This window comes from Zophobas morio, unplaced genomic scaffold (assembly GCF_036711695.1).
Source record: "Zophobas morio isolate AGI-343-1 ecotype UQ-CSIRO unplaced genomic scaffold, CSIRO_AGI_Zmor_V1 ptg000031l, whole genome shotgun sequence".
NCBI lineage: Eukaryota > Metazoa > Arthropoda > Insecta > Coleoptera > Tenebrionidae > Zophobas > Zophobas morio.
The window spans coordinates 6785282-6800056 of NW_026972136.1; the positions used below are offsets into that span (position 1 = coordinate 6785282).

Below are 14775 nucleotides of genomic sequence, written 5' to 3' on the forward strand. Positions count from 1 at the left end.
TGTAAAGACGACTTCTTTTGTAAATATCAAAAATTAAATGGTAAGTAAAGTAAAATTTTGTATGTATCAGGGGTATTATTTGGAGTTTATACCCATGGGCGACTTGATACATAAATAACTATTACTGTCAGAAAAAATAAATAACTTTAATTTTTTACTACACATCAGTGTACTAAAAATAATGAATAATGAGGATTTTATTGAATGCCTTTATATTACAGGAAGTTTTGAAAAAAATCAAGCCGTAAAAAACTTCTGGAGGTTGAAATCAACAAAAGATTTTTTTTTTTGAAATTTGCTCTAGAAAAGGTCAAAATTTTGATAGGGGAAGGTACTGAAAAATCTAACTTGTGGCGAAGTTGCCTACAGATCCACCAAAAATTCTGGACGCTAGATTTCTAGCCGAATCGAAAAACATGTTGAGGGTCCCGCAGCAAGATTACAAGTGATCATCGAAAATCCCAGAGGAATCGTAGCATTTTTGTTAATGACTTACTTAGTTCCACTCCGGAAAAACTTTTCAAAATTAAAAAGGCCTCAACAGATTCAGACCTACCAAATTTTGTGGAGTTTTTCTGAAAAATAAGTCAAGCTTTCTTGTTTTGAAAATATTGCAATCCGTCAGAAGAAATAGTGAACTGAAGAATATGAACATTTTTCAATAGGTGATTCCGGAAAAACGGTTGGAGTTATCGAAGAAGCGAGCTCGGAATTGACTTCTGCGGCTCGAAATCTATGACAATGTATTTAGTTAAATTTCGAAATTGGTTGAAAATGGGTCGAAATTTAGTGTTTTGGAAAAATGTCACTTTTCTGAAATGTATATTTCGAGGTGTTGACTCCAAAAATGTAGCATGTTTCAGGTTGTAGATTTTGCAATTTTTCGATTTGCGGTTTCACGAGTTTTCAAATTTTAATTTTTCAATTTTTCACTTTTTCCGAATTCTCTTTTTCTTTTTCCAATATGAAAATTTTCAATTTTTGAATGTTTCAATCTTTTGATTTGCAATTTTTCAGCTTTCAATTTTAGTTTTTCTTCATGATTGTTCAGTTTTTTGTTGCTTGAGTTTTTGATTTACAATTATTCTAGTTTTCACTGTAAGTAGGTACTACTAATAATTTAAAAATTTTTCAATTATTCAATTTTTCAATTTTTAGATTCTTCAGTTTTTCATTTCTTCAAATTTTGATTTGCATTTTTTCGTGTCAGTTTTTCATTTTTTTATTTTTACAATGTTTCCCTTTTTCTATGTTCCAATTTTATAATTTGTTTTTTCATTTTTCACTTTTTCAATTTAAAATTAAAATTATTCAAAAAACTGAAAAATGAAATAAAAACAAGAAAATAAAAAACAAAAATCCCAAACATATAAAAAATATAAACAATTCCAAAAAAACTACAAAAAACCGAAGAAATCCAAAAAATGAAGAAACATGAAAATCCAGTAATTCCAAAAATTCAAAAAATACAAAAGTCGAAAATCACCAAAAAGTTCAAAATTCTGAAAGTTCAAGCCAATACATCAGTTCTTCTGGAGTAAACGCAACCAATAAAAGAATGTGAAAGTTGCTTCTTTTGTAAATATCAAAAACTAAATAGTAAGGTATAAACTTTTGTATATATCAGGGGTATTATTTGAAGTTTATACCCACGGGCTACTTTACTCCTATTTGTTATTCAATTTTTGGATTTTAAAATTTCTCAATTTTTCAATTTCTCGGTTTTCAGTTTTTCTCTTCAATTTAACGATTTTTAAATATTTCGATTTTTCCAATTTTGACTTTTATAAACTCTATTTGTCGATTTTTCCGGTTTTTTGGTGTTTCAATTTTTCTATTTTTTCAGGATTCGATTTTTCAATTTCACTTTTCTGATTTTTCGATTTCTCAATTTTTCAATTTTTTAATTTCTCAGTTTTTGGACATTTCAGTTTTGGGATTTTTCAGTTTACTTATTATTAAATTTTTCGATCTTACGATTTTACAGGTTTTTGATTTTTCAATTTTTCGATTTTTTTTAGGTTTCGATATTTCGACTTTATTTTTTGATTTTTTAAATTTTGATTTCTCAATTTTTTGGTATTTTCATTTTTCAATATTTAAAATTTAAGATTTTTCAATTTTTCATTTTAGCTCTTCCATATTTCAATTTTTCAAATGTTTCGATTTCTTAATCTATTGATATTTCGACTTCCCGGTGTTAGATTTTCTATTTTTTAATTGTCGTTTTTTCAAATTTTCGATTTTTCAATTTTTCAAATTTGGCATTTATAATCTGTCAATTTTTCGATTTTTCAATTAATCGATGTTTTGATTTTCCCATTTCTTGACCTTGGAGTGTTTCGATTTTCCTGTTCTTCAATTCTTTAATTTTTTGATTTTTCAGGTTTTTGATTTTTCAATTTTTCGGTTTTTTAAGGTTTCTATTTTTCGACTTCACTTTTTTGATTTTTCGATTTTTCAGTTTTTAGATATATCAGTTTTAGGATTTTTCAATATTTCAATTGTTTGGCTCATCTATTTTTGACTTCTGGATTTTTCGATTTTTCGACTTCATCACTTTTCGATTTTTCGTTCTTTTGATCTTGCAATCTCTCAATTTTTCAATATTTTCAATTTTTAAGTTGTTTGATTTCTCGAGATTTGGATTGTTCGATATTTTGATCGTCAATTTCTCAATTTATAAATTGTTCAATTTTTAACTTTTCGATTTTTCGATTTTGGCCTATTTCGGTTTTTCAGTTGTTCCATTTTTCGACTCCACGATTTCTTGATCTTTTAATTTTTCGATTTTTCAGTTATCCGATTTTTTAAATTTGAGAGTTTCGATTTCTCGATTTTTCGTTATTCGGTTTTTAAATTTTAGATTTTTGAATTTTAAATTTTTTGGATTTTCAGTTGGATATTTCGATTTTTCAATGTTTCAGTTTTACGATTTTTCGATTATTAGATTTCTCGATTTTTCGATTATTTTAATTCTTAATTTTTTTTTTCTCACTGTTAATATCATACAGTGTACCGAAAACAACCACAAAAATTGTCACAAAATACATTTAAAAATTCATACAAACTAGAACACGGTGTTTCCAAAACATTTTCCCGAAAAAAATCCATTGTGTTATTCCGATTTCAACAATATTCTTAGTTTAAGACGTTTTGCTAGTATAAAACACAAATAAAGAATTAATTCTTAGTTAAACAATATATGTAAAATCATCAAAGTATGTACCAATAATATTCACTTAGTCGTTATAAAAACCGACCAAACAACTATTTCCCTCAGAATGTATAGTCCAAACCAACCAAATCGCTTCTGAATGCTTAGAGTCGACATTGGCCTGAGCGCGCTCTGGTCTGTAGCTCAAACAAGTTCTCAGGCGACGAGTTGTAGTGAAACAAATTTTTTATTGGCATCGACTATTTAAATTTGGCGCTTGTCTTTGGCAGTTGAGGGCTCCAATGTCAATAAGGGTGGTTTTGCAAAATCAGCCTGTAGGTCGCATCTATATTAATCTATGGTAATATGTCGAGTAGCACTGGCCTCACCCTTGAAGTAGGTATAGTTCAAGAAACTCCGATTTTTGAAAAATTATAAAATTTGATTTTGCTAAATTTTATATTTTATATATTTTTTGATTTATTAATGTCTCATACTTCAATCATACATATTCCGCCGCTGCCTTTGATTCGAACGCATTATGTTAGGGTTAAACAATTGCAATATTAATAACAAAACATATAGATAATACCAGTGACAGTGTGAAAACAATTGTATAAGATATAAACTTGCAACATGAAAGTATTAAAATCGCTCGAGAAATGAAATGAATCTTGATTTCGTTAACAAATTTCAGGATTAAAATATTACTCTCACTAATCATATTCAAACAAATTCTAAGGAATTTCTATAAAATTCCTACGGTTATTATAGGCGACGATTCTGTCTATTAATATTAATACTAATTATCTAGTAACACATTTTATAGGACAACTTTTATAATTTAGCAGGTTACAATAATTATGGAATTATTATTTCCATAAAAAGCAACGAAAAACCTGTGTTAAAACCCTGTTCAACCGACACTAATATTATGAGTCAGGAATTATCTAATAGTACTTATTATCTTTCTGATTAAAAATTAAAATATGTACCTGTAATATCGGTTAGTCAGCCATACCTTATCAGAATTTTTTCACAACGTTATCGTGTGGAGTAAGATGCTATGGATTGAACTTACTTCAACTTTTAGACAAAGCAAATATGTTTAAAAATGACATCCAACTAGTCGTCAAACTTGACACTTTACTCGTCTAAAGTTCTAAAAGTGTCAACCACGCCACTCTGTGCGAGCTCGTGATGTCCTTTTTAACTTATACCTCAAAATTAGAAACCTCATAATAATAATGCCAATCTTTAATTGTCTTATACTGATTAGCATTTATTCAAATGAAGTAATGAGCGTCTTCCCGTCGACATTCTTGGAACCATGGAAATATCCACTTTTTTAGACAACGCTGACATTTTTGGCAAAAAATTTGTATGTTTGACGCTTCCGCATAAAATCGTGGACTCTGGCATCCATTGTAACTAATATAATAGCAAATTCCGAACTGTCATTTAACGAATATATTGCATAATGTTACTGTTGCATATCTAATCTATTTTACGGTTCCTGGTTTTTTACACATCACTGACTCGCTTTTCAATCATTTATTAAATTTGTGGGTGGTATATAATTCTGAGTAACTTCACAAGCTTAATGTAGAAAAAACATAGTTAAAACGGCTTACCTTTCAGATCTTGTTACTCATCTCAGTACAAAAGTTGCATACTAAGCAAATTTTGCGAGACATTACGGTGCTATTTCTCAATGATAAATTTCACCTTGGCTCCCGTTGTAAATAATACTTAAAATAAATTGGTATCAACACCCAAAACTCAGATATTGTCGAAATTAATAGATATTTATTTTATTAGGAGTTTAAGTGATATTTTATGTGACGGAGTATGGACGATTAAACGCCGAGCAATAGCGAGGCGAATTAAGTCCATACATACGAGTCACATAAAGTCACTTAAACTCCGAATGAAATACAATATTTTATTTTCAATCGATTAATCTTCTTTTGAAATGATTATTTCCCATCTTCTTGCTTCATTAAGGAATTGCCTTGATTTCACTTACCATGGTTACTATGGTTGACAACCACTATGATTTTCACATATTTATACTCCGGCGGAGTATAAATGTTTTATTTATACGCCGGCGGAGTATAAGTAGTACTTATGCGCTGCTCAAACACGGTGTCATAGAAATGACACTTAAACCCCGGTAAGATCGTCATATAAGTGTCAATTATATGACGTTTGAAAATAAAAATAATTATGTACCGTTTTTTGTTACCATAGCCACGAAACAATCACAATTAAGTACGAGTGGTTAAGTCAAGGCCGAACTGACTCAGATTAGGTTAAGTAAAAAACACGATAATCGATAGATCAACAATAAGTTAATCTTTCGCCAATTATGTAAGCCATCGTAAATGACAACAATAAACTAACGAGTTCGATTTATTTTTTTATTTATTTATTTAGCAAGTTTATTCAGAAAGTATTCATGGAACAATAAATTACAGTGCATTACATATCAGTCTGGTCGGGTTTCAATCCATTTTTTGATGGCTGGGATCTCGTTGACTTTTTGTCTTGAGGCCTTCAAGTTGGGATAATCTGCAAGAGCGTCGCTTCCAGTGAAGGAATGAAGGAACACTCGAGATATAGTTGCAAAGTAAAAGTCAGCCCATGTTAGCTGCAAAGCAAAAATGAAAATCAAAATTTCCAAAAATTTGTACACTTACGCGTCCCAAAGCAAAGTGGCCATTATTCTTCTTGACGACAGCCTCCAAGCGTGGCAGGTAGTAAGGCAAAGTCTCCTTAGACGCGACTTCTATGAGGGCCTTCTTCTTCGCCTCGTCCTGTTCGTAGAAAATGGGCACAAGCTCTAACAAAAACAAAACAAGTTTCAAAAACACAAACTCTCAGTAATAACTCACTCAGACGCAGATCGTTGATAGTGTCCACAATGGCATCAATTTCCAGATTTTCCCAGTCGTCGTTTCCGGCCAATTTGACTTTTTTGGCCAAATAGCGTGCAATGGCGATGCTTTGGCCCACCTGCTTTCCCTCGTGCTCCAGCACCGGGAGTTGGCCGAAGGCGAACTCTACAATCTCACTGTTAAAACCCCGAAGACGTTTACCTCAATACTTGCTTTCTTTCCACTGGGGCCACTCTTCCTTCTTGATGCGCACGTCTTCGAAATCGATTCCTCCGTACTTGAAGAGGAACCGGGAGGTCTCGCCTAGGCCACGACCGTCGAAGTAGGTGAGTTTGTATGAGGGTGCCATTCTTGAAGAAAAATTTGTCCCACTTTACGATGCGGAGGTTCGGAGACGACTGTTTGATGGAGGTGGTCGCCACGTGGTCGCTGGATTTATACCCACTGTTGCCATACTGTTTTTAGATAAGACGCAAACTCCATCGTCAATTATCGCGAAAATCGCGATGACTTGGAAACTGCACAGGAAAAATGTACGCTTTACAAAAAATAAGTTTGGTAAGTTTGATTATTGAAAATAAACAATCAACTTAATTTTTACAGCTGCACTAAAGTCAAAAATATCTTTTTGCGCTAGATATCTAAAAATTGCACAATTTGCGACTTGTGATTTTTCTAAAAAAACCTGTCGCAAATTCTAATCGAAAATAGCACTTTTTGCGATAAATCCCGCAATATGGCAACAGTGTTTATACCGAGTAAGCTTCTTGCAAATGTAAAAGGTGTGTTTGATAAGAGGGTTTATTTAAACTGAATAAATATGCTCATACTTATGAAGTTTTTATTTTTAATCGACGAGATAAACTAATCACTGTGCACATACTTGACGATATCGAAAAAAGCTAAGTGAAATGTTGATTTATCGTTGTTTTTAATGACTAGAGATTTTAAGTCAATATGTTTGTTCTTTAGATTTTTCTCAAAACATCAAGCACCTTTTAAATGTCTGACATAAAAAAGCTATTACATTTTCACCTTATCTTGGTTTTATTTTTCAGTTGACGTGAGCTGATTTTTATTTCGCTGCTGTACACTTTATAATTAAAATGTGTGTCTTTGCGGTTTATTAATGGTCTGCAATGGCGTGGATTTGAGGTACGTTACTGACCAAATAATACCCAAGGGCATTAAGAATAGTAACGTCAACAGAAAACGCTTTCTGTTAGTTTACTGATCTAATAATCCGCGACTATTTCTAGTTTTACGTATACAGGCTAGTTTTAATAATAAATCTTTGCATAATATTTCACAATTTATCTCAGAAACTAGATAACGATTTTTTTTTAAATTTAGACTTGGCGATAGCAAAGAGTTATTTCAATTCTCTATCCATTTCTTTTGAATTTCACCTTTCTTAAAAGTTCCAGTAAGACACTAGTAATAATTTAGGAGTTCAAAAATATTAAGCTGATCTTCGTTTTACATCTCTCTCGAAAAACCGACGATTTTTTTTTAAATACTTTGATATTAATCCTTGAACACATTTCAGAAAAAAAATTGATTCGTTTTTCAAATTTAAACTAACTTGGTCACAAAACGTCAGTGTCCTTATAGTGGTATAAAATATGATGATACAATTTGAATGCTTCGGGAAAAATGTTAAGGTGGATTCATACACCACGAGTACAAGAGTATACTATTTTACAGATAGACTTTTTCGCATTCTTGGCATTATGAAACGTCGAGAAAACATGAAAAGTATTACAATCCTTGCTTAGCTTACGCTCGGGAAGTAAAATGAATCTTGATTTTGTTAACAAATTTCAAGATTAAAATCTTACACAAAGTGATCATATTCAGATACATTCTAAGGAATATGTATAAAATTCCGACGGTTATTAATTATTACTGACGACGATTCAATCTATTAATACTAATTATCTAGCAACATATTTTATAGGACAACTTTTATAATTAAGCAGGTAATACTTAATAACTACAAAATTATTATTTCCAGAAAAAGCAGCGAAAAACCTATATTAAAAGCCTATTAAGCGGACGCAAATGTTATGAGTTCAGGAATTACCGAATAATACTTATTGCATTTCTGATTAAAATATATACATAATAGTTAATAACGCTTAGTCATATCTGATCAGAAATTTTTCACAATATATCGTGTGGAATAGGTTTCTATGGATTGAGGTTGGTTTAACTTTTAGAGAGAGCAAATATGTTTAAAAAAACTGGTCGAAAGTTATTTCGACAGAACTTCCCTCCCTCCTGAAGTACAATGAAACATATACAGTATTTTCGAATTGAGTTTTTACTTTACACAATTTTGTGATGACGTCATCAACATTTTTGCAAGGACATATATATCAACTTGGATTGGTACACGTTATCAATTTTTTAAATTTATTTAATTTATTATGCTTATTATAACTTTAAAACATCTGGAAGACTCCAAATCATTCGGTTTTCCAGATTCAAAATTAAATTGCAAAATGTTGTTTTATAATTTCGATTTTTTTTTTCAAAAATCTGGACGTTTCGGGTAAAAACTCAACACGGAGTCGTAAACTACATGTGTAGGACTATGTTGTTTTTTGAAGTGACGTCATCATATTATTGGTGGGGATGATTAGACACATTTTGGTCAGCGTTTTACCGTCTGTATGATTTCCTAATACAAATACGAAATTGACAACAATCGGCCCAGTACTTTCGGAGATTCTCTGTCTAATAAAAATCCGGACGGCAGATAGAGACGGACAGACAGACAGACAAAAACGCAAGAGCTATTTCTTCGTACTCTAGAAGTCATGAAAGTCGAGAGTCGGATTACAAAACTTCCTTCGCTTACGCTCGGAAAGTAAAAATAGAAAATATTCAAAAATTTCAAAAAAAAACTCAAGCAATTTAACTATCCCAAAAATCCAAAAACCCCAAAAATCTAAAAAATCTAAAATTTTCCAAAAAACCCCAAAAACCAAAGAAATCCATAAAAAGGAAGAAACTCAAGAAATCCAGTAATTCCAAAAATTCGAAAAATACAAAGGTCGAAAATCACCAAAAAATCCAAAATTCTGAAAGTTCAAGGCAATAAATCAGTTCTTCTGGAGTAAACGCAACCAATAAGAGAATGTGTAAAGATGACTTCTTTTGTAAATATCAAAAATTAAATGGTAAGTAAAGTAAAATTTCTGTGTATCAAGGGTACTTATTATTTGAAGTTTATACCCATCGGCGACTTGATACATAAATAACTATTCTTGTCAGAAAAAATAAATAACTTTAATTTTTTACTACACATCAGTGTACTAAAAATAATGAATAATGAGGATTTTATTGAATGCCTGTATATTATGGGAAGTTTCGAAAAAAATGAAGCCGTAAAAAATTTCTGGAGGTTGAAATCAACAAAAGATTTTATTTTTTGAAATTTGCTACCGTTCTCTAGAAAAGGTAAAAATTTTCATAGGGGAAGGTACTGAAAAATTTAACTTTTGGCGAAACTGCCTACAGATCAACCAAAAATTCTGGACGCTGAATTTTGACGAGCCGAATCGAAAAACATGGCTAGCATTTTTGTTAAGGACTTACTTAGTTCCACTCCTGAAAAACTTTCCAAAATTAAAAAGTCCTCAACAGATTCAGATCTACCAAATTTTGTGGCGTTCTTTGAAAAACCTTCAATTGGAAATATTGGAACAGTTTTGAAAAACATGCTAATTCAAAATCTGAAAAATATGTCAAGCTTCTTTGTTTTGAAAATATTGCAATCCGTCAGAAGTGAACTGAAGAATATGAAAATTTTTCAATAGGTGATTTTGGAAAAACGGTTGGAGTTATCGAAGAAACGAGACTGGAATTGACTTCTGCAGCTCGAAATCTATAAGAAAATGTATTTAGTTCAATTTCGAAATTGGTTGAAAATGGGTCGAAATTTGGTGTTTTGGAAAAATTTCACTTTTGAAAAAGTTGTCTAAAAATCCTCAATAAATTTTGGAATGTATATTTCGACGTGTTGATTCCAAAAATGTAGCATGTTTCAGTTTTTAGATTTTGCAATTTTTCGATTTGCAGTTTCACGAGTTTTCAAATTTTAATTTTTCGATTTGCAATTTTTCGTTTCGCTTTTTTATTTTCTTTATTTTTTCAATTTTTCATTTTTTCCGAATTCTCTTTTTCTTTTTCCAGGATGAAATTTTTCAATTTTTGAATGTTTCAATTTTTTGATTTGCAATTTTTCAGTTTTCAATTTTAGTTTTTGATTTACAATTATTCTAGTTTTCACGTAAGTAGGTACTATTAATAATTTAAAAAATTTTTCATTTATTTAATTTTTCAATTTTTCGATTCTTCAGTTTTTCCTTTTTTCTTCAAATTTTGATTTGCAATTTTTCGTGTCAGTTTTTCTTGTTTTTTATTTTTACAATGTTTCCATTTGTCTATGTTCCAATTTTATAATTTGTTCTTTCATTTTTCACTTTTTCAATTTAAAATTAAATTTATCCAAAAAACTGAAAAATTAAATAAAAACAAGAAAATTAAATAAAAACAAGAAAATAAAAAACAAAAACCCCAAAAATATAAAAATATAAAAATCCCAAAAAACCCTAAAAACCGAGGAAATCCAAAAAAAAGATAAAACTCAAGAAGTCCAGTAATTCCAAAAATTCAAAAAATACAAAAGTCGAAAATCACCAAAAAATACAAAATTCTGAAAGTTCAAGGCAATAAATCAGTTCTTCTGGAGTAAACGCAACCAATAAATGAAGAAAGATAACTTCTTTTGTAAATATCAGCTTCTATGGACCATAGTTTCTTGCTGTTTCAACTTTCGAGTTCTCAGTTTTTCGAAAGTTTACTTTGCGGACTTTTCAGTTTACTCCTATTTATTATTCAATTTTTGGATTTTAAAATTTCTCAATTTTTCAAATTCTCGGTTTTCAGTTTTTTTCTTCAATTTTACGATTTTTAAATATTTCGATTTTTCAATTTTTGACTTTTATAAACTCTTTATTTGTCACTTTTTCAGGTTTTTTGGTTTTTCAATGTTTCTATTTTTTCAGGTTTCGATTTTCAACTTCACTTTTTTGATTTTTCGATTTCTCAATTTTTCAATTTTTTAATTTCTCTGTTTTTGGACATTTCAGTTTTGGGATTTTTCAGTTTACTTATTATTCAATTTTTCGATCTTACGATTTTGCAGGTTTTTGATTTTTCAATTTTTCGATTTTTTTAAGGTTTCGATATTTCGACTTTACTTTTTTGATTTTTCGATTTCTCAATTTTTCGATTCTTTAGGTTCTCAGTTTTTGGATATTTCAGTTTGGGGATTTTTCGGTTTTTCTTTCATTTTTCAGTTTTTCGATATTTCAGTTTTGGGATTTTTAATATTTCTGTTCGAGTTTTCCATTTTTGACTACTGGATTTTTGGATGTGTCAACTTTTTACTTTTTCGATTTTTAAATTTTGATTTCTCAATTTTTTGGTATTTTAATTTTTCAATATTTAAAATTTAAGATTTTTCAATTTTTCATTTTAGCTCTTCCATATTTCAATTTTTCAAATGTTTCGATTTCTTAATCTATTGATATTTCGACGTCCCGGTGTTAGATTTTCTATTTTTTAATTGTCGTTTTTTCAAATTTTCGATTATTCAATTTTTTAAATTTGGCATTTATAATCTGTCAATTTTTCGATTTTTCAATTAATCGATGTTTTGATTTTCCCATTTCTTGACCTTGGAGTGTTTCGATTTTCCTGTTCTTCAATTCTTTAATTTTTTGATTTTTCAGGTTTTTGATTTTTCAATTTTTCGATTTTTTAGGGTTTCTATTTTTTGACTTCACTTTTTTGATTTTTCGATTTTTCACTTTTTAGATATTTCAGTTTTAGGATTTTTCAATATTTCAATTCTTCGGCTCTTCTATTTTTGACTTCTGGGTTTTTCGATGTGTCTACCTTTTTACTTTTTCGATTTTTCAATTTTTGGATTTTTAAATTTTAGATTTTTCAATCTTTTGATATTTTAATTTTTCAATATTTCTTAATCTTCCTGGTTTTAGATGTTCTGTTTTTCAGTTTTTCGGTTTGTTAATTTTTCATTCCCGATTTATCGAGATTTGATTGTTCAGGTTTTCGATTTATTAGTTTTCCAAGTTTTTATTTTGGCCTATTTCGGTTCCTCAGTTTTTCCAGTTTTCCATTTTTTCGTTTTTTGATTTTTCCGCTTTTCCGATTTTTCAACTTTTAACTTTTTGTTTGTCGATTTCTCTATTTTTCGATTTTTCGACTTCATCACTTTTCGATTTCTCGTTCTTTTGATCTTTCGATCTCTCAATTGTTCAATTTTTCCAATTTTTAAGTTGTTTGATTTCTCGAGATTTGGATTTTTCGATATTTTGATCGTCAATTTCTCAATTTATAAATTGTTCAATTTTTAACTTTTCGATTTTTCGATTTTGGCGTATTTCGGTTTTTCAGTTGTTCGATTTTTCGACTCCACGATTTCTTGATCTTTTAATTTTTCGATTTTTCAGTTATCCGATTTTTTAAATTTGGGAGTTTCGATTTCTCGGTTTTTCGTTATTCGGTTTTTAAATTTTAGATTTTTGAATTTTACATTTTTTCGATTTTCAGTTCTTCGATATTTCGATTTTTCAATGTTTCAGTTTTACAATTTTTCGATTATAAGATTTCTCGATTTTTCGATTTTTCGATTATTTTAATTCTTCATTTTTTTTCTCACTGTTAATATCCTACAGTGCATCGAAAACAACCACAAAAATTGTCACTAAAAACATTTAAAAATTCATACAAAATAGAACACAGTGTTTCCAAAACATTTTCCCGAAAAAAATCCATTGGGTTATTACGATTTCAACAATATTCGTAGTTTAAGACGTTTTGCTAGTATAAAACACAAATAAAGAATTAATTCTTAGTTAAACAAAATATGTAAAACCATCTAAGTATGTACCAATAATATTCACTTAGTCGTTATAAAACCGACCAAACAACTATTTCCAGCAGAAATTATAGTCTAAACCAACCAAATGGCTTCTGAACGCTTAAAGTCGACATTGGCCTGAGCGCGTTCTGGTCTGTAGATCAAACAAGTTCTCAGGCGACGAGTTGTAGAGAAACAAGTTATTTTATTGGCATCGACTATTTAAATTTGACGCTTGAGGACTCCAATGTCAATAAAGGTGGTTTTGCAAAATCAGCCTGTACGTCGCATCTATATTAATCTATGGTAACCAATAGCACACTCCGATTTTTGAAAAATTATAGAATTTGATTTTGCTAAATTTTATATTTTATATATTTTTTGATTTATTAATGTCTCATACTTCAATCACACATATTCCGCCACTGCCTTTGATTCGAACGCATTATGTTACGAAAACACACTCTTGTTAACTTGTTTAAATTTGGTCAGGCGCGGAGTGAGCGGAAATCGGATGAACGCTTAAACAATTGCAATATTAATAATAAAAAATATAGATAATACCAATGACAGTGTGAAAACAATTGTATAAGATATAAATTTGCAACATGAAAGTATTACAATCGCTCTAGAAATGAAATGAATCTTGATTTCGTTAACAAATTTCAGGATTAAAATATTACCCTCAGTAATCATATTCAAACAAATTTTAAGGAATTTCTATAAAATTCCTACGGTTATTATTGGCGACGATTCCGGCTATTAATATTAATATTAATTATCTAGTAACATATTTTATAGGACAACTTTTATAATTTAGCAGGTTACAATAATTATGGAATTATTATTTCCTTAAAAAGCAACAAAAAACCTGTGTTAAAACCCTGTTCAACCGACACTAATATTATGAGTCAGGAATTATCTAATAGTACTTATTATCTTTCGGATTAAAAATTAAAATATGTACCTGTAATATCGGTTAGTCAGCCATACCTTATCAGAATTTTTTCACAAGGTTATCGTGTGGGGTAGGATGCTATGGATTGAAGTTATTTCAACTTTTAGACAAAGCAAATATGTTAAAAAAATGACATCCAACTACTCGTCAAACTTGACACTTTACTGGTCTAAAGTTCTAAAATGGTCAACCACGCCACCCTGTGCGAGCTCGTGATGTCCTTTTTAACTTATACCTCAAAATTAGAAACCTCATAATAATAATGCCAATCTTTAATTGTCTTATACTGATTAGCATTTATTCAAATGAAGTAATGAGCGTCTTCCCGTCGACATTCTTGGAACCATGGAAATATCCACTTTTTTAGACAACGCTGACATCTTTGGAAAAATTTTGTATGTTTGACGCTTCCGCATAAAACCGTGGACTCTGGCATCCATTGTAACTAATATAATAGCAAATTCCGAACTGTCATTTAATGAATATATTGCATAATGTTCCTGTTGCATATCTAATCTATTTTACGGTTCTTGGTTTTTTACACATCACTGACTCGCTTTTTGATCATTAATTAAATTTGTGGGTGGTATATAATTCTGATTAACTTCACAAGCTTTATTTAAAAAAAAAACTTACCTTTCAGATCTTGTTACTCATCTCAGTGCAAGAATTGCGTACTAAGCAAATTTTGCGAGACATTACGGTGCTATTTCTCAATGATAAGTTTGACCTTGGCTCCCATTCTAAATAATACTTTAAATAAATTGGTATCAACACCCGAAACTCAGATATTGTCGAA

The 14775-nt window shown here is 30.0% G+C and overlaps 1 protein-coding gene across 1 annotated transcript; it reads right to left on the bottom strand.

The window, feature by feature from the left end:
• Nucleotides 1–5566: 5566 nt before the first annotated feature.
• Nucleotides 5567–6649, bottom strand: LOC135139295 (glutathione S-transferase-like). Its single transcript, XM_064069476.1, has 4 exons — nucleotides 6271–6649; nucleotides 6055–6222; nucleotides 5860–6002; nucleotides 5567–5810 (listed from the first exon to the last, which is right to left on the bottom strand). Exons 1-4 carry the CDS (start codon nucleotides 6404–6406, stop codon nucleotides 5649–5651), a joined length of 609 nt encoding a protein of 202 aa, XP_063925546.1. The 5' UTR covers nucleotides 6407–6649; the 3' UTR covers nucleotides 5567–5648.
• Nucleotides 6650–14775: the final 8126 nt, after the last annotated feature.

Bases quoted from the DNA above. Each gene is read 5' to 3' on its own strand.
- LOC135139295 (XM_064069476.1), bottom strand. From the start codon at position 6,406: ATGGCACCCTCATACAAACTCACCTACTTCGACGGTCGTGGCCTAGGC. The intron at 6,003-6,054 runs GTGAGTTATTAC...TGTTTTTGTTAG, and splicing joins TATCAACGATCTGCGTCTGA to AGCTTGTGCCCATTTTCTAC. The intron at 5,811-5,859 runs GTAAGTGTACAA...TTTGCTTTGCAG, and splicing joins GCCACTTTGCTTTGGGACGC to CTAACATGGGCTGACTTTTA.